A 21,909-nucleotide genomic window follows, 5' to 3' on the forward strand; every position below is an offset into this window, starting at 1 on the left:
TATGGCGAAATACGCAAAAAGTAAAATTATCATTAAGTTATCCACACTTTCGAGTTATCTCCTGACCAAACTTTTGGGACCATATTTCCCAGATTGCGGCTACTCCCTATATTTTAGGGGTCAGAAATCTGAATCCTTAAAAAAAAATATGTTTATTCAGAGAAAGTACGTTTTGTGTCTGATTTCGAATCTTAAAATATTGTCTGATCAATCAATTAACGTCTGATCAATTAATCGATCAATCAATTAACACTTAACAAATTTGAGGTCACCCCTTCGAACCTTTGAGATTGAGCCCTAGAACGTGAAGATCGATTCTTTAGCGGAATGGGCCAAATCACCACAGTCCTCAAACTGTATTTTTTTGTAGATATTATGCACTTTATTTTTAGCTGGATCAGATCATTAGATCAAACGTTCCTCAGAGTGGTCCGTTTACTATTTTTTTTTGTTTTCTGTAAAAAGAAATGTTCGAAGAAGAAATTACGACAAAAGACAGAAAGAAATTCATAAATGTAACGCAAATATAATATACAAGAAAATTATTACAAGGAAATTAATTAAGTCCATTGTTCTTTTTAATAATTAGTATTAGTATTATATCATCCTTTCCAGAGGCTTTATGATATTCGATTAAACTAAACATATTTTTAGTTCATTCTATCGAAATAAAAATTAATTATATCCAGTTTTATTAGGCATTATGCAATCAACATTATTTACCTGTAATTAACTCTTTCGGTAGGTTGTAAAAAACTATTTACGCAGTACCTATGGTAGGTATTTTGGTACCGATATTAGTATAATTAGCATATATGGCAACGTTGCTTTAAAAAAGTAACGAGTAAAAGTACAAGTATTTTTTAAAAAAGTAACGAGTAAATAGTGAAAAGTTCCTATTTTAAAAAGTAACGAGCAAAAAGTACAAGTGAAAGTACAAGTACTAAACAAACAAAGTAACGATCTAAAAGTACATTTCTAGGAAATCGAAAATTCAAAGTAATCTAAAATTTTATTGAATAATATTCTTATGTTCTTTAATGTTTTTGCAAAATTTTTGTTATTTATTTAATTACTTTTAATTTTGAAAGTTATGGACATTAATTTATTTTTAAATTTGGAAGAATATTATAATATAATTTTATAATATAATCGTATAATATAATTTTAATATCTAACTTTTTATGGATTTTCACGAAAAAGAAATTTTATCTATTGATTTTAATTTTTAGTTTATTACTTTTATTTATTTAAATTACCATTGATTTAAAATTGTTTTACTCTATAGAAACGCATTTTAAAAGCACAAACATAAATAAAGCAATCATGGAGTTTCAGATAGCTTTGTGATCTTTGAGCTAGTAAAAAATAATTGAATGTGCAGTATAAGTTGAAACAGAACAGTCTACAGTTTTATTTGTAACAGTGGCTAATGCTGAAGCCATGCGAGAAAATCATTTTCCCAACATTTCTGCCTAACGGAATAATTAAAATTTGTATACGAATTTTAGCATCAGCGGCCAAATTAATACCTTCGAGTTTTCAAGAGTTAAAATAGTAATTATAATAGTTTTCAATAGCACAAATAGTTCTGTAGTTCTTAGAGATTTGACTGGGCGTTGCTTGACAAGGTTGGGCAAAAACATAATTTTAGTAAAAAATGTACTAGGTAAAAATGCATTTAGTAAAAAATGTATTAAGACAAAAATGTATTATTAGTGAGTTCAAAAAGAAAATTGAGCAACGTAATAACAAAATCCAGCATTTTTTGCTTAAAATGTATTAAATAAATGCATAAAACTCGAAAATGAATGAAAATAATTTGCTAATTAATATTTTTATTCATTTTGCAAAATAATTGCATTTCGAAAGTGGTGTCACTGAGTCTGCTGCGAGAATTTCTCAGAACGTGCTTAGCCACGCTAAATAAGCGCTCCGCGGGAGTTCAAGGTATTTAAACACGAAGTTAGCTGTGAATGCATAAATATTGCACATTAATTTAATAAATTAAAAAAAAAACATAAAAAAATTGTTTAATAAAATTTTTTTTCTTTTTTTTTTAGAAAGCTTACCGAGTTTTAGAAAAAAGTAATGATTTCATTCGACATTTCCGTTACAGATACTTGTACTTTTTCCCTAAAAAAGTAACGAAAGTACAAGTAAAAGTACTGAATTTAAAAAGTAATGAAGTACAAGTAAAAGTACGTACTTTCTACTTGTACCGGCGGTACAAGTAACAAAAGTAAAAGTACTGCAATATATATGATAATTAGTATCTATTGGAAAAGCTAATTAGTGCGAAAAATTCCGTATCGAATTGTGGTTACAAGTACCGACACTCATTATTTTTATAGTAATATTATTCATTATTCATTATTTTTATAGTAATATTTATTTAATTACTACTTTTCAGAGATTTGATTTATTGATGCAAAGAAACACGTGATTTCATAAACCCTTTTAGATACTAGTTTGAATACGTCATCCACGAAAATTATCACCATTGCCAAATTATTAACGTTAATTTTACTTGTGATTAGCTAACTTTGAATTTGAAAGATATGTAATTCGTAAAATTGTATGATAAAGCTAATTTTTGATTTTTTAAAGCTGAAGGCTAGCAAATCACTCAAAATATATAGCATATACCATATCCCATGAAAAATCTTTCTTTTAGTGGAAGAGCAGATGGTTGGAGGAATTTATTAAATAAAAAGTTCAGTGTGCCGCGTCTTTGAAAGTATACTCACCAAAATTGGTGCGGATCAGTTCAGAATTGCGAATTTTCAAGGTACATAATAATTCTTACAAGTTAGTATTTTGAGAAAAATATTTTTTAAAAAAAATCAGTTTTTGAAATTAAAATAATGTTTAGAGATCTCTTATTCTCGGAAATCGATGGTTTTGTTCCACCAACTGTATTTATAGGCACAGGTTTAAAAAATTAAATAAATTAAGCTTGAATTTCTCTCATCAAGCCACTAAATTAATTTTGCAATCTGAGTTAATGAAATGAATAGTTATTTACTAATACTGTGGGAAATGAAACTGTCTACTTATATTCCGTAATACAAACATCATTGTAAGAATACTTGCTACCACACAACTTCAGACACACTTTTAAAAAAAAAATATAAATAGCATGTAGTGTGGTGAACAAGCGATGATTTTTTTGCATGAAAAAAAAATTTGAAATGATATTTTAATTTCATTTTATTTCTGATATATTTTCTCAAGACTGCTGACGCTAGGTGTTCTAGGAACAGTCAATGCAAAGATGACGAACGCTGTATCAATACTATATTTGAAGGAGAGTGTATAAAAAAGGGGACAATAGGTAAATATAATAACCTCCATACAAGGTACCTAATCACGCACAAAGACTTTTGATTTCTTCCTGCACTTAATTGAAATGATATTTGTATCAATCAAAGCAAGTAAAATGCAGGACAAATCGTGATAAAACGAAAAATCTAAAATTTTTTTATGTTTTCTGTTCAATTGATGAATAACAAAATAATACTACTGTAGTATGTGTTTTAATTTTAGATTGATGAAAAAACGAAATGCTGAGATTTCTCTTAGAACATTTTGAATTTATACTTCTTATACGACTTCCAACAAGGTTGCGTTAAACGTTTAAAGCTACATTTTTATTGGCCGGGAAATCACGTGGTAGGATCCAGTTTTCCCTCATTCATTTCCGTTTTGTTTTGGTACTCACTAGCATAAAAATAATAAAAGTCATAAAAGTATTCGCGATCGCAACGAACTATAGGGGGCGTTGTTGTATGAGACGCTTACCTGCGATTTCCATATGAACCGTCATTCAGTTACTCTGGAGACGTCGTTAATGTAGCGTGTAGCATTGCAACGTTCCTTCTTTAATGTGGCTTATTAAATTTAAAAAAGAAAAATGCTTGATCTTCTTTCTTGTACAACCGAAAACAAAATGGTATCTCTTTTTATTAGAGAAGGAATATCCAAAACACATCGGAAAAATATTTGCACATAAACAGAAAAAAATATGTATATTCTTATAAGAGTTAAAACCTAATGCCCGAGAAATAGTTTTACTAAATTTAATGATATAACATGAAAGGCCTATTTAAACTTTACATTCCATAGTTTTAAGAATCATATTACTTCAAAAATTAAAATGAACAAAAAGTATACATAAGCCTCATAATTTTATGAAATTTAATTTAGTAAAAAAAGTTTTTTGACAACAATTTTTATCAAAAAATTTCAAGTTTCAATAAAAATCATTATTTAGAAACTAAAAAACGTAAAATAAAGAATGCTTACGATACAAAGCAAAAAAGAAAAAACCAATTCTAAAAATTCCTTACATTAAAATAAACAACTTTCATTTTTTTTCTTTTTTGATTCATAATCGGACGCAGAAAACCATTCTATAGAAAACTATCATCAAATAAGAAAAAAACTACTTAAAAGTAAAATTTTTTATTTTATAAAAATTAACACTTACCTGCTTTATAAATCAGAAGAATTCCAAAATGATTTGTTCTTCGATTTTTGTTACCATTTTTTAGTGCTACGAAAATGCGTCTTTGGGATTTGCCAAAAATAGAACAAGATGCAATTTTATTTTTTCAGGAGCGAAATATTTTGCCTATTGTCCACCAAAATCCGATAAACTACTTTGATTTTAAATAAAGTGTTTCATTTTATGATTTGACGCAAAAATTTTAGGTGTAGAAAGGCGGCACTTAAAAACCGCCAAATCTGTAGCTGCTGTGGCGTTAATCCATAGTTATCGAATTTTTATTCATACTTTTCTGAATCATATTACTTGAAACATAAGAATATGCAAGAAGTATACGTAAACACATAATGTTATACCATTTATGTTTTCGAAAAAAGTATTTTGACAACAAATTTTATCAAAAAATTATAAACTATAAAACGGAAAATAAAGAATTCTTAAGATAAAAATGATTTTAAGAATTCTTTACATTGAAATAAACACTTTCATATTGTTTCTTTTCTTATTATTCTTATATATTTCTTAATCAGACGTAAAAAACCATTCTGCAGAGAACTATCATCAAATAAGAAAAAAAAATTGCAAGCTAATTTTTTATTATTAAAATCATAACACTTACCTTCTTTATAAATCCGCAGAGTTCCAAATTAAATGTTCTTTGTTTGAAAGTTTTATTTTCAAATAATATGTATATAGATTATCCCTTTATTACTTTTAGTTAACGTACCACACATCAAAATTTTATAATTGTAAGATCTCGTTATGAATTTGAATATGTAGCTTAAAAACAGAACAGCTGATTTCTAGTTGAAATTATGTATTCTTTCAAAATTAAAAAATACTTACCAGGAAAACGATAAAAAATTCATTAATCATCAGCACAAATGACACTATTTCAAGTAATTTGGTTGACTCTTTATTGTTGTTTTCTGAATTATCTAGATACAGAAATATATACAAATATATTTCTGTATCTATAACAAAGAAGAAAATTCTATAACTATTGCAGTTCTTGACATTCTGAATTCACATTTATTTATTGGAATGACGAAAGCAATGTTGACTTCATTTTAATTTGTAATGAATTGAAGACAGAAAAAGTTATTTTACCGTAATATACACATCTGTAACAGCAAGTGATCACCAAATTGTAAATTATGTTGTTGGTAATAGAAAGGTAAAAATTATGGAGAAATTGTTCTTCAAATGCTTGGCGTGTTCTGCATCAATGTTTGGCATGCACTGGATAGTTTATCAAGTTCTTCAGCTTTTCCTTTGGGAAATTTTTATTTTTATTTGCTGCTAAGAAAATGGCATAGAAAATTTTCATGGAACTAAATGAAAACGTGATAAATTAATGTCTGATATTTACAGGCTCCCGCTGGAGGGCGTACTTGAGCGTTGCGATCGCGAATTGTTTTTCAATAAATATTTTTTTAGTTTGTTTTGATACACATATAATTTAATAGGGTAGTATTTTTTATTTTCAAATTTAGTGGATAACAATTGTAAAAAATGAGTGAAAACAATCCCACGGACAATTCGACAGATTTAAGGTTATGTCAAGGTACGTCTCTTGCGAATATCAATTGATTGTTAGGTTTTCTCTTCTGAAATTAGATTATGACGTATTCGCATACATTATTAATACAAATACATTTTCCAGGGCGAGCCGAAGAGGCAACTACAAGCACTTCCACTGGTTCAAGAGGTCCACGAGGGAAAAATGCACAACATTACCGTGATTACAGAACACGGAAGAGAGCGGAACAGGAAAAACAGTCGTTGAATAGAACTAGTGATCCTTCTACGACTGCTGATTCATCTACAATTAACGTCGCAGGTTGCGAAGTTTAACTTCTTCCTCGCGGAGGAACTCCACGCACTATTTTTTTTTATTTTACAAACATTCGTCTAAAATCAACAAACTTAAACACAATCGGTTGTCCTCCGATCAAGCTAGCTAGCTAAGAGTCAGAAAGGGTCAGAACCAGTTCTTTATCTGACGGAGAATATTTCCTTATCAAATATATATTCAAATTATATATTCAAATATATATTACGAATATTCAAATCTTTCTTATACACTGCTCGAAAGCCCGACAGGATAGCTGGTAAGGCGCCTAACCAATGGTCTGTAGTGTAAGCCTTGAGTGCAGCTTTCAAGGGTCGGTGTCATTGTTATTACTTTGGGGACGGTAAGGTCAGGATCGAGCTCTTTTGATGACCAGGAGATGTGCTACAGTTTTGAAAAGTATACTTTCGAACTGATGACCCTGATCTTCCGTTATCACTCAAGGTGATTCAAATCAAGCTATCCAGGTTTTAAAGAAAGCACAGTTTCCACCCATATAGTATATCTGTCGATCATTGTCAAGCAGTATGAAAATCCTTTAGATGGTGGTAATGGGCCAACGATGTCAAGTTGAATAGGGTAAAAGCGTTTCAACGTTATTGGGGTCCCGCAGTGGACTGATCGTTAAGACGCGGTTCCCAGCAGATCACCGAAGTCAAGCATCACTGGCTGCGGTCAGTGTGTGGGTGGGTGATCACTTGGATCAGCCTGCGTAGGGACCGAGGGTGTGCGGTATTGGTCCTCGTTTAGTTGTTCTACCGTAAAGTGCTCGACTTCGCGTGCTGGTCGTCGGGCTACCGATGCTGGGGTGCCATCACTTCTGCAGAGGATTAAAATTGTGATGGCATGTCTTCGGATCATCCTGAGGGATGTTTCCCAGACAGTCGCCAATAGCCCATTGTGCAGCTCTAGTGCGACATAAATTAACTACAACAACAACAAATCAACTTTATTGGGAAATTAAAAATAGGAGATTTAGTATGCTTAACTATTTTTGATTTTTAACATGGAATTCAATGTCTAGACCACATATTACAATCTTTTTAAGGTGGGCTAAATAAATCTATTATAAATTAGTAGAACTATCATAATATAAAATAGAGTACGTATCTGGAACATTTACTTCTTCAAAATATAAATTTTGAGGCTTCTTGATTAAGCTGTTTAAATTGTTGACATCTCCCAGAGCAATTGGCTGTTTCACTGTAATTTCTTGGATTTGGCATGTTTATAGATGACACTCTTGATAAAGCACCTGCAGTTGTTATAGTGTCAGAACCATTTAGGTGTCGTATATCTGTTGCAAACTGCGATATAAAATCTAATTGATGAGCATGTTGAGGTAAAACCTATCTATCTTCTGCTTAAATGCGTAGGTGAGCGGTTTGTGATCCGTAAACAAAACATTTCGAACTTAGAGCATGTACCTTAATTGTTTGATTTTGCGACAAGTAACTCTCTATCATTAAGTGCTATAGCGTCTTACAGTTTCGTATAACTTGTTCGAAAAAAAAAATTGCTAACGTCTGAAGGTGTTCGTTTTCTGTTTGAAATAAAGCTCCACCAGTAGCGAAATCTAAGGCATCTAAATTTGCAACTTGCATTACTAAATTTGCATCTGTGTTAGGATGCGCAAGCAGCATAATGCTCGCTAAACGTAGCTTGCAGTTTTGAAACCCGCTTATGACCTGTTCTGACTAGTTAATCATAAGATTTTCATTACGCTTAGAGCCTTTCAAAAAATTGTTTAAATGAGTTTGGTAATGAGCTGAGTTGTTGTTGTTGTAGTTGTAGTCAATTTACAATGGGCTATTTGCGATGGTCTGGGAAACATCCCTGAGAATGATCCGAAGACATGCCATCACAATTTTGATCCTCTGCAGAGCGAATGGCACCCCCGCTTCGGTAGCCCGACGACCTGCACGCGAAGTCGAGAACTTTACGGTAGAACAGCTTGACAAGGACCAATACCACTCACCCTCGGTCCCTACGCAGAGTAATCCAAGTGGTCACCCACCCGCACACTGACCGCAGCCAGTGATGCTTGACTTTGGTGATCTGCTGGGAGCCGTGTCTTAATGATCAGTCCACTGCGGGACGGTAATGAGCTGAGCGATGTTGGAAACGACGAAAAAATTTAGAAGTCCGAGAAATCTTCTCAATTCCTTGATTGGTTTTGGCTGAGGGTAACATAAAATAGGGTCTACTTTATCGGGTAATGGTTTGGTGAAATGGTTAGGCTACAAGAAAGTTTTGGGCGTTTTGGGTTGCATCAAAAAATATATCGGAAACCTTTAGAAGTTTACAACAAATGCTACAAGTAAGTTTTGGGTGTTAAATACAGCAGCAAAACTTCAAAATTTCTTTTATAACTTTCTTAGCTTTCTCTTTGATAGGCGTGTGAAAACGTTTTTGATAAAAAGTTATGTAATAAAGAAGTTTAACAAATGATAATGACAGCATAATTATTCTCTTAATATTTGAATTTTAAACATAAGTGATAAGAACCTGAAAAACACCAGAAATGTTTTACCTGCCTCTACTCTATACAAAACGTTTTTTCTTATGTTCAATATGCTATTTTTACTCTTCTCTTATTTATGCCCTGAACTGAAGGTGTATAAGTGTATGCCCTGAACTGAAGGTGTATTTAGTAAGATAAGACTAATTACAGAGGAAGTATAATTTCCACACCATCAAAATAGGTGGTAAATATTAAACTTTTTATACAGACTAGAAGACTCCACACCCTGATCGCTTCGCTCACCAGTCTACAGGATCATCCATCATTGTTCTTGTTTACTCTCAAAAGTCAATTATTTCCACACAAAAAAGAACACTTTTACACAGTATACAAATATTGAATTTTACAAGTTTTACACAAGAACATTTAACTAATATATTAATGGAAACGAAATTAACGATCACCTGCATTTGTTAAATAGACTGTTTATAGTTTATCTGTTTATAGTGTAACTGTTAGATAGACACCTGCATTTGTTAGTAGAATAATTTGTTCTTGAAGAAAAAAACTTAACTCAAGGAATACATGCTATGTTAACCAATATGAAGAAATAAATGAGAATTAATGACAAACTATTCAAATAGGTAACGGGTTTGCTCAGAAGCACTACTGCAATTACGTAGTACAAAAATTCTATCTACAAGTCCTGCTGTGCCTGGAGTTTAAGTATGATTTCATAAAAAGAGCACTTTATTTTTCCGAAGTTGTAATTCAGTTCTGACGTTTTCTAGCTTGCAAAAATAAAGATGGATATTAAAAAAATAATTTTTTGGATTTTAACTGAGTTAAAACCGAAGTTATTTGACTTGCGCACGATAAAATAAATTTTAAGTACGATTTACCTGGAAATAACTGCTCTTCAACACTTCTCAATTTTTCATGATTATAACAAATACTACTGTTTATAATCAGGATGAAGATGGTTTCTTTCAGCCGTAATAACGAAATTACAATTGAAGAAGAGCTCAAAAAAGTTAATATAATTAAGTAAGTGTATTTACAGAGTATAATTAATGTTACAAAAACTATTGGGTGTGAAGATTTTTGTCGCACGGTGAACCTTGATTTCGGTTCGACAATTTTTCATCCGGAAGTTTATTTTAAAGCAACATCGAATTTCGAATATGTACATTTCTCTTATACTAGTTGTAAAAATAACACATTTTAGTCGGTTTAGGTGTTTCTGTGATTATTTATTGTATTGATCAACAGGAAGGAAGAGATTTTGATATAGTATTCTAAGAAATTATTTAATAAAAAGTAAAAAATAATGAGGTTTGAAGCTCATGCGTACCTTCAAAAACAACATAGGGGGCAAAAAACTATAAAAACGACCCTTACGGCACTTCTAGCGTTAAGTCTTTAAAAATACTTGAACTAAATTATCTAATATTAACTTTTATTTACTCCCTCGTACTTCGTGCATATTTTTCAACTATCGACCGTAAATTTAATTTTAAGTCTTACAGTTCTTAAAAGAATTCAGAGAGAAAGAAAAAAATACCTAAAATTGAAATAGTTTTCGAACATATTGGAATTTTGAAAAATACTTGTGTACTTCGTGTCTTTAATAATGAAAGAAATTATTGCTGTTCTAAATTACACTGTCAGAAATTAATATTTAGTAATGAACGTTTAAAATGCCGACCGGCTGTGAAGGGGGCAGGGAACTGTCCTTGCATCAGAAAGGTCCTGGGTTCGAATCCCGGGCAAGGCATGGATGTTTCTTTCTCTCTCTGTGTTCTCTATATCCTTTCTCCTTTGTGTGTGAATGTGACCCGCCCTATAAGCGGGTTGTGGTTGTGTGAAAGACGTGGCAATTCGAACTCCTTTCCATAGATGGCGCCACTGAAAAACTGGAACAACCCCACCCCACTGCCTAAACAGGCATACAACAAAATAAATAAATAAGTAAATAAATAAATAAATAAATAAATAAATAAATAAATAAATAAATAAAACATTTAAAATGCAGCTAGAGATGCGCGCGCGTGTGTGTGATCTACTTCTTAAAAGGGATTGTTGCAAAAATATGTATAGTGCCCTATATATATAATCAGAACAATAATTCCAAGTAATTGTTTTAGGCAACATATTTATATTTTTCAGGTCAAAGGTGCTCAACCTCTTAAAGCCACGTCTATCCTTTTTATTGTCCGTGCCAGGAAGGTCTTGATTGCCATGCTATTAATCTGGTAATTGCTGATATATTTTTCAATTAATTTTTTAACATTTTGGTTACTTTTTTAAATACATCTTTTATCTCAGAATGTGTGTGAATAATTTAATCTTAAAATCATAAAATAAATGTTAAATTATATTTATTATTCTCGTTAAAACATTAAGTTAATTTTGAGTTAGTTTTTTTTTTCATTGAATTAAAAATATTATTTTTTACTTGATGAAAGTAGAAATTGGCGCCGTATTTAAGGCAAAATAAAATGAACAATCGAATCTTTTCAAAATTTTTAGAAATTAAATAATAAAATATCACAAATTTCTTAAATTCTAACTCTCTACTTCAATGAAATTTACAATCGATTGATGATTAAAAGACTGAATTAGATAAAAATATACATTGCATTACTCGCAATCAATCTCTTGAAATCGTTAGTGAAAGTATTGACGGTATTGACTTATTCTTTTTATATTTATCAGTGTGATTTTTTTGAATATGTAATATAGAAATGTTTAATAACTAAGTTGTTATAATGTTTGATGTAGGTCTTTTTGTATTACTTTATCATTTTTAAATATTAAGTAAAAAAATACTTCATAGATATACATCAGTAACAATAATGCTTATATATTAAAAAAAACTAATTAAAGCTTGTGCTTTTTGTTATTTAAAAATTAAAATAAAAATTATGAAAGAAAAGAACATTAAAATACCTAAACTATTTGTAGATTTAAGGGTATTTTGTATTTTTCTCCATTAATGTGGAGTTCCGCGGTGGACTGATCGTTAAGACACGGTTCCCAGCAGATCACCGAAGTGAAGCATCACTGGTTGTGGTCAGTGTGCGGGTGGGTGACCACTTATAAAAGTTTGCGTTGAAGTCGAGGGTGTGCGGCATTGGTCCTCGTTAAACTGTTCTACCGTAAAGTGCTGGACTTCGTGTGCAGGTCATCGGCCTACCGAAGTGGGGGCGCCATCCCCTGTGCAGAGGATTAAAATTGTGATGGCATGTCTTCGGATCATCCTGAGGGATGTTTCCCAGACAGTCGCCAATAGCCCATTTCTCAGCTCTAGTGCGACATAAATAAACTACACCAACAACAATCATTACTATGAGTATTGGATTGTTGCAGAAAATTTTAAAACTGCGCAGTAATAACGTTTAATATAAAGATAATAAACATTACTACTATTGCTCAAAAGTTTTGTAATTTTTGAAGAATTGATTTAATTTTCTCTTTTCATTAAATGTTTTTAACTTTAAAATAGGAAAAAGAAAGTAAAAATGTTTCAAAAAATATTAAAAAATCCAAACTATTAAAAGCTTATTCTTCTATTATTTATCAGTATGATAATTTGAATATGCCATATAGAAATATTTAACAGCTATGCAGTTATAATGTTTGATTAAAAGTCTTTTAGCATTACTATATCATTTTAAAATATTAAGGAAAAAATACTTCATAAATATATAGTAAGAGTTAATGGTTATATTAGAAAAAAATTATTTGGGTACTAAAGCTTTTTATTTAAAATTGTTTAATTTTCATTTATAGAGTAGGGAGAGCATAGTAAGTATTCTCTGAAACATAGGAACATTTTTTTTGTAATTTTTGAAGAACTTATTTAATTACTTTTTATAAAATGCTTTTTAACCTTTAAGTAAGAAAATCAGAAAACATTTATTGAAAAAAAATACATTAATAATCCATAACTACGTGAAGTTATCTTTCAAGAGATCTTTTCTTGGCCTTGAAAAGCAATTTTTCTGCCTAAAACATTCCAGAAATGGTCCATGGAATAATATCTTTTTATATAGATTGCTTCTTTATCTTCTGAAAATCCCCTATGATCTGTGTGAACATGCATTGTCATCCTTAAAAATTATCTTAGGAACCAACGTAGATTCTGAAAATACTTATATGGGACTCTGAAATGTACTCCATATAATTCAGAGAATAAAGGTGGAATTTTGTACACTGCATATGATAATAACGGTGAAAAATTGAGAATTTTGCTCCTATATAAGAAAGCGTGTCTGACAGCAAATATCTGCAACCAACGATTCACTGGTCAAGATAACAGCACTTTGGCCTCCCGGGTCCTTGTTTCTCTTCGTATGAAAACACGACAAGAATCATAATTTTGAATGAATCAGAATACACCGAAAAGAATATATACCATTTATAAATACACGGAAAAGAATAGTATTTTATTACAGTTAATAAAAGTTTGAAGTTATTTGCATAAAGGAATGTTAATTTCTAATGATTAAAATTACTTATTATTATGCAAAGATTCCCTCCCTCTAAAGAAACTACATGAACTTAAATTTGAAAAATTTATGTAATCAAGTTTCATTGTTTATAAATGTTCTTAAATATGTACTATAACATTTCAAAAATATGTATTATATTCAGAACAAACTATTTGGACCTAAAATAAAAGGAAGAATTCTTTATATATAAATATATTGCTTCTATATTAAATTAATATATTAAAATAAGCATATGAGCCAATTTTTATGTGATTTAGATTTTATGGTACAAATTTTTCCTTTATTAAAAATACACATCATCTTAACCATTTCTATTTATGCGTCTTTGGGTGAAACCATTTAAAAAGTCATGACATCAAAATTCATTAATTATTAGCCATTGGAAACTTAATACAATCTACGGATGAAGACTCTGAGACTTGTTGTCGTTAGATGGACGATGGTTTGTGTATAAATCCGTTAACTTTGGTGTCGTAATCATGTGTGGCATAAAGGCATATCTTCTGTTTATCTTGAGACAGAAATCTGGAAAAACTGCCTCGTCGGAAATATTTATATTAGAAAGATTTCGTTGTCTGAGATTGGCAAACATGCGTGTGCTTATTTCTTGGATGGAATTCAGACCCATTTAATGAATTACTTTTTGATACAGTCTCCAATAAAAATTTCGGATAATTTGTTGTACTCATTTGTAATATCACTGGATTAATTGTTATTCTATTCAACAACAACTTTACAAAATAAAGGATTTTAATACTGAATGAAACATTAATATTTTTAAAATTTTTTCAAAAATTTTGTAAAGCTAAGTAAGTAATTTATAATATTCTGCTCCTATAGTAAAAAAAATCCACTCCCCAAATTTGAATTAAAAAAAGTTCTTATTTTTTGTATCAGCTTTAAGCGAGTTATTAGTTGCTTAATGTTCAAGGTGAATGGTGACATCTTTTAGCTGATTCCGCCACAGAAGTTTTTCTTGCAATATTTTTTTAAGATTTTGATATTTTTGTTTATCTTGTAAACACTTCTTCTGATATTGTAGATTTGATTTTGTATTGATTGGAAAGAAATTTTTAATACCTCAAAACTTTCTTTGCCATCGATAGCCACTTATTTTTCCAAGCAAATAATTTTTTTAGTCTTTTCCAATCTAGGAATTCTAAGCCACTATTATTATCGAGAATAAGAAAAAAATTCTGTCTGTCATTGCGAAGACTCGAATAGATAACAAGTATATTTGTTAACGTGTTAGCGCCGAGCTGTTACTAGTAGCTCATTGGCAGAGACATGACATTTATTTTAGACTCTGCTTTTGAATCAAATTTGTGATAAAGTTATACATTTAAATATTATATTTAACTGAAAGGGAGATTATAATAAAATAACTGTCGCATCAAAATTAAGTATATTTCATTTATAATATTTAACAATCTCAATTATATGCACGTCGCCTATTGAAAACATCGTCGGGTTTTCCTTCAACTTTAATGAGCAGTAATAGATTTTTTCAGTGATCAAAATGAAAAATTAGGTGCATTTAACTTTTGGTAAACTTCTAATTTTTGAAACACGCATTTCAATTATCACTAGTTCACTAAAAATGATTTAGTTCCAAAAGTTGGTAAACGAACTTGAATAAGTTTACCCTTGTCTCTAGGCCTATATTCAGTCCTGAATCAAATTGAATATGATGCATTTTCTAGACATATTAGTTGATCCAGAAACTTTGGAGTACTATAAATTGTCGCAATAAGTTACCAATATTTAATGTCAAGAGTCCAAAATATTATTCTTTAAAGACATTTGCCATTTCTGTAAATAGCTGAGGGTCCTTTAAGAAAAAAGCCATCAAGTCATGGGAACCTTGTCCATATATAGCCCTCTACAATAGTCAATTTGATTCATTATTCTTGGACTATTTTATTGTGATGTTAAGTATTTCATGATTTTACTATCGTTTTTGTTATAGTTTGATAAATTTTCACACAGAAGTAGTATGGATTTCTTTTGATTCTACTTGAGTTGCCCAAAGAGAGGCGTTTTTTTTTAAAACTTTTGTTATTATTTAAATGATACTATTTGATGTTTCAAAATCGTTAATACTAAGGATTATGTTGCGAGGATATGATGCAATCACAGGCATTCAATTAATCGCACTGCTTTTCTTTTATTAGGAATTGAACGTCAAATTGATTTTCTGAATTCTATTTTTCTTTTTCCTAAAATAAAGTAATACACATTTCTTAACTAATCGCTTACTTTCTGAGAAATGATATTTATTATTTTAAATCAACTTTTAGGTATATGAAGAAGAAATATATTACATACTTTAAATAAGAAAAAGCAAAAAAAAAATTTTGAACATTTTTAATTGTATTTCTTAATTAGTAAAAATAAATTAAAAAGCTCTCATCCGCACTTATACGCATAAGTAATAAAAGAAGCATAATTTACATTAGGGGCTATAAATTTATTTATTCCTGTGAGATAGACCCAGTAAAATGAGAATTTACTTTTTGCAGTTTGAATACCCAAATCAGATTTCTGCTTTTAAGGAAACCATAAAATCTAATCGATTGATATTGTTGATCATGAAAACACGTGAACAATTTGATTTGATTTCACCTGAATTAAATCTTTTACACTAGAATAAATCTTACTTCTTGAAGTTATAAGTTCTGTAATACACTAACGTTCAAAGTATTAGGAACAACACATTTTTTTCTGACAACTCAAAAAATAGACAACAAAAACCAGTAAATGTTTTTATGAAAACACGAAGTATGACGAAAACGATGATACAAACTCAATAACAATATTTAATGGGAGTAGCAGCAAATTGAAAAAACTTAGACAGTAAGCTGGCCTTTTTAGAAAGGTAGGTTCACTGTAAAAATTTCCGGATCGGATTCCTGTAAAAAGTTTCGGCATTGAGTTGTGTAATTTACTTTACTGTGAAGTATTACGAAACAAAAAACCTAATATACCGTTATTTTTACTGCAATATTTTCTTTATAACCAATTAAATTAGTATTGCTGTTTAAATAAAGATAAAAATTTTACGGTAAAAAATTGTTTTGAGTTAAAATGGATTTTACGGACACTGCACTCATGTTGCCAGCACATTTTTTTATCTTAATTTTATCCTGATATTTTTTACATTGTTACAGTTATATGCTAACATTGATGGTGGTGCTGCAATAACAACACACTCTCACGTAATTTATGAATATGACAGAAATCTTAAAATTAATTTAGCTTGGAGTATATTATGGTATAGTGCAGTAATTTTGCTACTTACTCCCCGATCTAAGATCACAAGAAGCCTGTCTCAGTGTAATAGTGATATTTATTGTCCCAATATCTTAAATTTATTGTGTAAAAAAATACGTCATTATCGTTAAGAACAAAAAGGCTTGTTCTGAGTACCTCACTGTCATCTAGATGTTCAACTTCTTTTTGAATTCTCTAAAGCATCTCTTTTGCCACATTTTGATACTTTTTAAATACAGTTTCCCTTAATTAAGGTTATAATTTCTTGAGTTGTCTTGATTTCTTGAGACACGAATATACTTGTTAAAGAAATGTTAATTTTTTAAATTGTTTTTTAGAATCTTTAATCTTATTCTTTTTTTTAAAAATATTTTGCTGTTAGATTAAAATTAACTACGTCTTTTTCAGAGTACCGCCACCGCTAAATCACAGGTAAGGAACGCAAACACTTTTTGCTTATTTAAATATGAAAAGTGGCTGTTGTAAACATTTATAAAAACATTGAAGTAATGCACAAAAAACACTTATTAGATATTTATCAACAATTCTATTCTAATGTGCTATATTTTTTTAAAAATAATTGTTAAAAATTTGAAATTGTATAGACTTATGATTTTATTAGTCAGTAAATTAAGGGAGTAGATAATTTATTTGTAATCGACCATTTACCTAAGATTCACTAATTCAATATCACATCCAGTATATTTTAATTTGATCTCATATGGTTTCCAGAAAATAAACAATTGATTTTAAAAACTTAAATTAAAAAATATATATATATATCAATAGTTTTGTACAAAATGGTAAAATTTCTTGAAATTTTGAGTTTGCGTAAAAAGAAAATAAATAAATAAATAAATAACTAAAAGTAACCTAATCGAAAGTAAAATAAGTGTATTCTATTTGTATGGTTTTAAATAACACAATTATTGTCCTCTTTCAGAATCGTGGAATTTGTAAAAGACCAGAAACACAGTAACACCTGAGTTAGTAAACAGAAGAAAGTAGCACTAAAGCACTTCACAAAAGACAGAATCTATAAAGAAAATCAAATTTTTTTAATAACATGTTAGACTCATGATTTTTGTTATCTATCTAAAATATTCGAGTTTCTAAAATTTCGAATTTCCAAAGATCTAATTACATTGATTTTATCTAAATTACGTTGCATAATTTATTGCGTTTAAAGGCACGCTAAAGCAATTATTTTACCATAAAGCATTATTGAGTATAATATATATTATTGAGTTTATAATACATTAATTTTAAATTAATTTTTTTTTCACAAATTCCTCTTTTTAAATTTTTCCAATAAATTGTACCAAATTTTTTTAATACAGTTTAAGCTAAATTAGTTAACTTAAATTCTTAACTACATATGATAATGTTCTGTTGCTTGATTTGAAATTAAAACAGAACCTTACAATTAGTAAAAAAATTAGATAGCCATTTGTGTGCAATTTTTTGTAAAGCATAAAATTAATACAAGAAAACAATTTATTTTGATATTGATTCCAGTAAAATAATTTAAAAAAAATCTTAATTTTTATGAAATAAGTGCTAAACATAATATGAATTGTAAATTTGATTTCCTTCATTTTCGATTATTAAGAAAATTATTTTCTAATGATATCTCTATCATAACCGTAAAATGATGCACACGAGGTTATGGGAAATACCACATGTTTAATTTGATGCATAATAAATTATTAATCAATGTAATAAAAATATGTTTTCTTGATTTCGCCTGTGTTTTCCCTTATAATTTACATGGGATGAAAATTATGAGATAAGTCATATTAGGAATCTTCCTGTTTTCGCATAAGGCTAATAGTAACGAGACAATCAAATACTGTAACAAGGAAAAAGAAAATGATCCATCATTTTCAAGTGCAATTACATGTAATCACTAAAAGTTATTATCCGTTATTTTTAAATTCAGTTTATTAGCAAAGTAGTTGTATGTCATTGACAACGATCTGGAAAACATCCTGAGGATGATTCGCAGGCATGCCATCTCAATTTTGATCCTCCGTAGGGAATAGCTTCCTCATTTTTGAAAGCCGACTACGAAACCGAGCATCCCTGAGGAAGATTCGCAGACATGCCATCCCAATTTTGATCCTCCGTAGGGAATAGCTTCCTCGTTTTTGAAGGCCGACTACGAAGCCGAGCATCCCTGAGGATGATTCGCAGGCATGCCATCTCAATTTTTATCCTCCGAAGGGAATAGCTTCCTCGTTTTTGAAGGCCGATTACGAAGTCGAGCATCCCTGAGGATGATTAGCAGGCATGCCATCCCAATTTTTATCCTCCGAAGGGAATAGCTTCCTCGTTTTTGAAGGGCGACTACGAAGTCGAGCATCCCTGAAGGATGATTCGCAGACATGCCATCCCAATTTTTAACCTCCGAAGGGAATAGCTTCCTCGTTTTTGAAGGCCGACTACGAAGCCGAGCATCCCTGAGGATGATTCGCAGACATGCCATCCCAATTCTTATCCTCCGAAGGGAATAGCTTCCTCGCCTTGGAAGCCCGACTACGAAACCGAACATTTCATCGCTAAACATTTTAACACGATTATTAAGAACGTAGCACTAAAATTTATATTTTTTATATAAATAATTTCTTTAATTTTTTGTTATTTACTTAATGTGGTGACAAGTTTCAAGGACAGACATAAGAATCCTTATAATACGAAACTTTCATATTCATTTTATGACTAATAGCAATTGCCAATTGCTGCAGTTAGCTTCTGCGCTTATCTGTAAAAGTTTTAGGATCAATTTATGAAATAGAGTAGGACGGAAAAACCGAATTTTTTACGCCCTAAGTAAAATAAATAAATTATATAAAATTTTTTAAAATCGATTGGTTTGTTTATCACCTTCAAAATATACAAAAACATATCTGTTTTTTTAAGACCTCTTAAAATGTACAACCATTATTCTATTGCTTCTTATTCCTAATTTTTAATTAAAAAAAATTAAAGTAATTATAATGTCATATTTATTTCGTATTATAGACTGATAGAACAATGTAATTAAAAACGCTAATTATCCTATTTTCTTCCGATAGAATAAAATTTAAATGGTAAGGTTCTTGCAAGTTTTAAGCCAAAGTTTGAGTCAGCTGCATCATAATGAATCGAAGAATGTATTTATCAGGCAGGCGTTTAAATGTCAACAATAGTGTCCGAAGAGATTTGTCATCAGATTGAAAAATATAAGCACAGATTTTTCTCATTTGATGTCATTTTGAAGAATGAATTAAAATGTCAGTTGATAAAAATAAAAATGCGGGATATTTAAAAAAATAAAAAATGCTCTGGGACTGGAAAAAGAGTTTCGACACTGTCTTTTATTAGAATAGTTCAACTTTGTTATTATACACATTATAGGGAAAAAAGATTTATCAAAAATACAAAAAAAATCATTCAAGCGAAACGTATTTAAAATACACAGTACAGTCACATTAATGTGACCACCTGTCAAAAGCCGGAACGGCCCTTTATCCCTTCATCGTGAGATGCGGATCCTTGAGGTGTATCCTTGAGGTTCTCGTATCCTAAAATTTCACTTTACTGTACTGTGATTTGTTATATTTTGATAGTATTTCTGTATTTTTGATTTCTACCTTGCTTTATTATTAATTTTTGACCCTATATAAACATATTTTTTGCCTTCAAATTTGACAAATATTAAAAAAATAGTGCTTAAGGATGGTATTTACAAAACACTCTGAATGACCTAAAAATAAGAAATTTTACTTTCCGAGCATCAGTAAATATCAGAGCGTTATCAGTCAGTCTACAATTTTAAAATTAATTTAAAACACAGAGGCATTTTGTCCATTAAAGAAGTTTGTTTAAAAGGCATTAAATATTTACTATTGATAGAACTAAATGATATGCTTGAAAAAAAATCCACTTTTTCTGCAAAGGACAAAAAGAGATTAGTAACATATAGATACCTGCCATTAATCATAAGACCCACAGTGAGGAGGAAAAGATTACACAGAATGAAAAAGAAAGGAAAAAATAAGACAAAGATGACTACTTGCCACAGAGTAAGGTTTTTATTGCAAATACCAATAAATCACCAACAAGACACTTTTTCGATTTTCCGGAAAATTGATGACTTTGAATCTTTAATGATACTATTTCACCCAACAATGTTGCTTAAGGCGACATTATAAATACTTCAGTTTAAGGATATAGTTTGGCCATTCAATTTCGTTATTCCATGTTATTTATATAAGCTTTCTGCCTGTTTGGTCTTAATCGAATTATTTCTGTATCATAAGAAATATATTATATAAAGGTAATAAAACATGCTGAAAATTTTACTAGTGTTTGCAATTTAAATTAAATATTGCTACACAGTAAAAGTATTTGATAAGTAAAATCATGCACTTTGGTAGTTATATTATTAAATATTTCGGCGTGAAAACATTAAATTGCATTTGCTGCATGGAATTATAATTTTTGAGAAATTATAAAATTTCCTTTTAATCCAATAGTTTTGTAAATAGCAGAAAAAGTGCCTTGTCACATATAATTATACATTTTAAAAATTTATAATTGCATTTTAACTTGAATTTGTTAAATAATTATAAGTTCGACTAATTAAATTTGTATTTTAACTCAAGATTTTTATTTAAGTCAATGACTTAAAGTTTAATTTCTATTATTTAATAAAAATTGTATTTTAAGTTAAAAATTTTGTGGATCGTGCTAATACATGTTGTCCAATATACGTTGCGCATATACTGTGCTACAGATTTAAACTTTATACAATTTTGATTTAAAAAGCATTATTTCCGTATTTTAATGAAGAAAAATAAGGATAGCCAAAGGAGGACTTATACATAGGGCATTAAACATCTGATTCATCCATTAATATATATATATAGGGGAGAGTCGGGTAGCCCCGCCCACCTAAGGAGTTTTGCTTATATTTCTGTATAATATTGAGTAATAATCAATATTTTTGTATGTTTCTATTGTTTTACCATCTAGTTAAATAATGCAAAAAGAATAAACCAAAAAAAGAATAGTTTAACTTAAAAAAATAGAAATTTAAAAAAACATGTTTTTTAGCTCCTTTCAAGATGTGTCGGGTAGCCCCGCCCAGTTACAAAAATTGGGTTTTTTGGCTATTTTTTCAGGTGTAAATGAGAATGACCAATGTATCGACAATAGATAAACCTCATTTATCATTTTTATCACAAAATTATTTTATTTATTACATATTTATATACTTTTAGTGAATTCTATCATTTAATAACAA

At 29.8% G+C, this 21,909-nt stretch overlaps 1 protein-coding gene across 7 annotated transcripts in view; it reads left to right on the forward strand.

Annotated features, from left to right (window-relative positions):
* LOC122271484 (uncharacterized) overlaps positions 1-21,909 on the forward strand; it is a 126,304-nt gene that overhangs the window by 103,054 nt on the left and 1,341 nt on the right. For 2 of the 7 annotated variants that reach the window (XR_011638393.1, XR_011638402.1), the window contains exons 2-6: positions 3,238-3,337; positions 10,999-11,084; positions 12,625-12,639; positions 17,028-17,051; positions 17,563-18,360. Coding sequence is in view for 1 of the 7 variants with exons in the window: in XM_071188295.1 (XP_071044396.1) it covers positions 3,238-3,337; positions 6,177-6,367 (291 nt within the window). In the remaining 6 variants the exon portion in view is untranslated. Of the gene's footprint in view, positions 1-3,237; positions 3,338-6,176; positions 6,465-10,998; positions 11,085-12,624; positions 12,640-17,027; positions 17,052-17,562; positions 18,361-21,909 lie in introns of those variants that run through there. The other 5 variants (XR_011638394.1, XR_011638395.1, XR_011638396.1 and 2 more) reach the window with 5 other exon arrangements.

This window comes from Parasteatoda tepidariorum, chromosome 1 (assembly GCF_043381705.1).
Source record: "Parasteatoda tepidariorum isolate YZ-2023 chromosome 1, CAS_Ptep_4.0, whole genome shotgun sequence".
Lineage (NCBI taxonomy): Eukaryota > Metazoa > Arthropoda > Arachnida > Araneae > Theridiidae > Parasteatoda > Parasteatoda tepidariorum.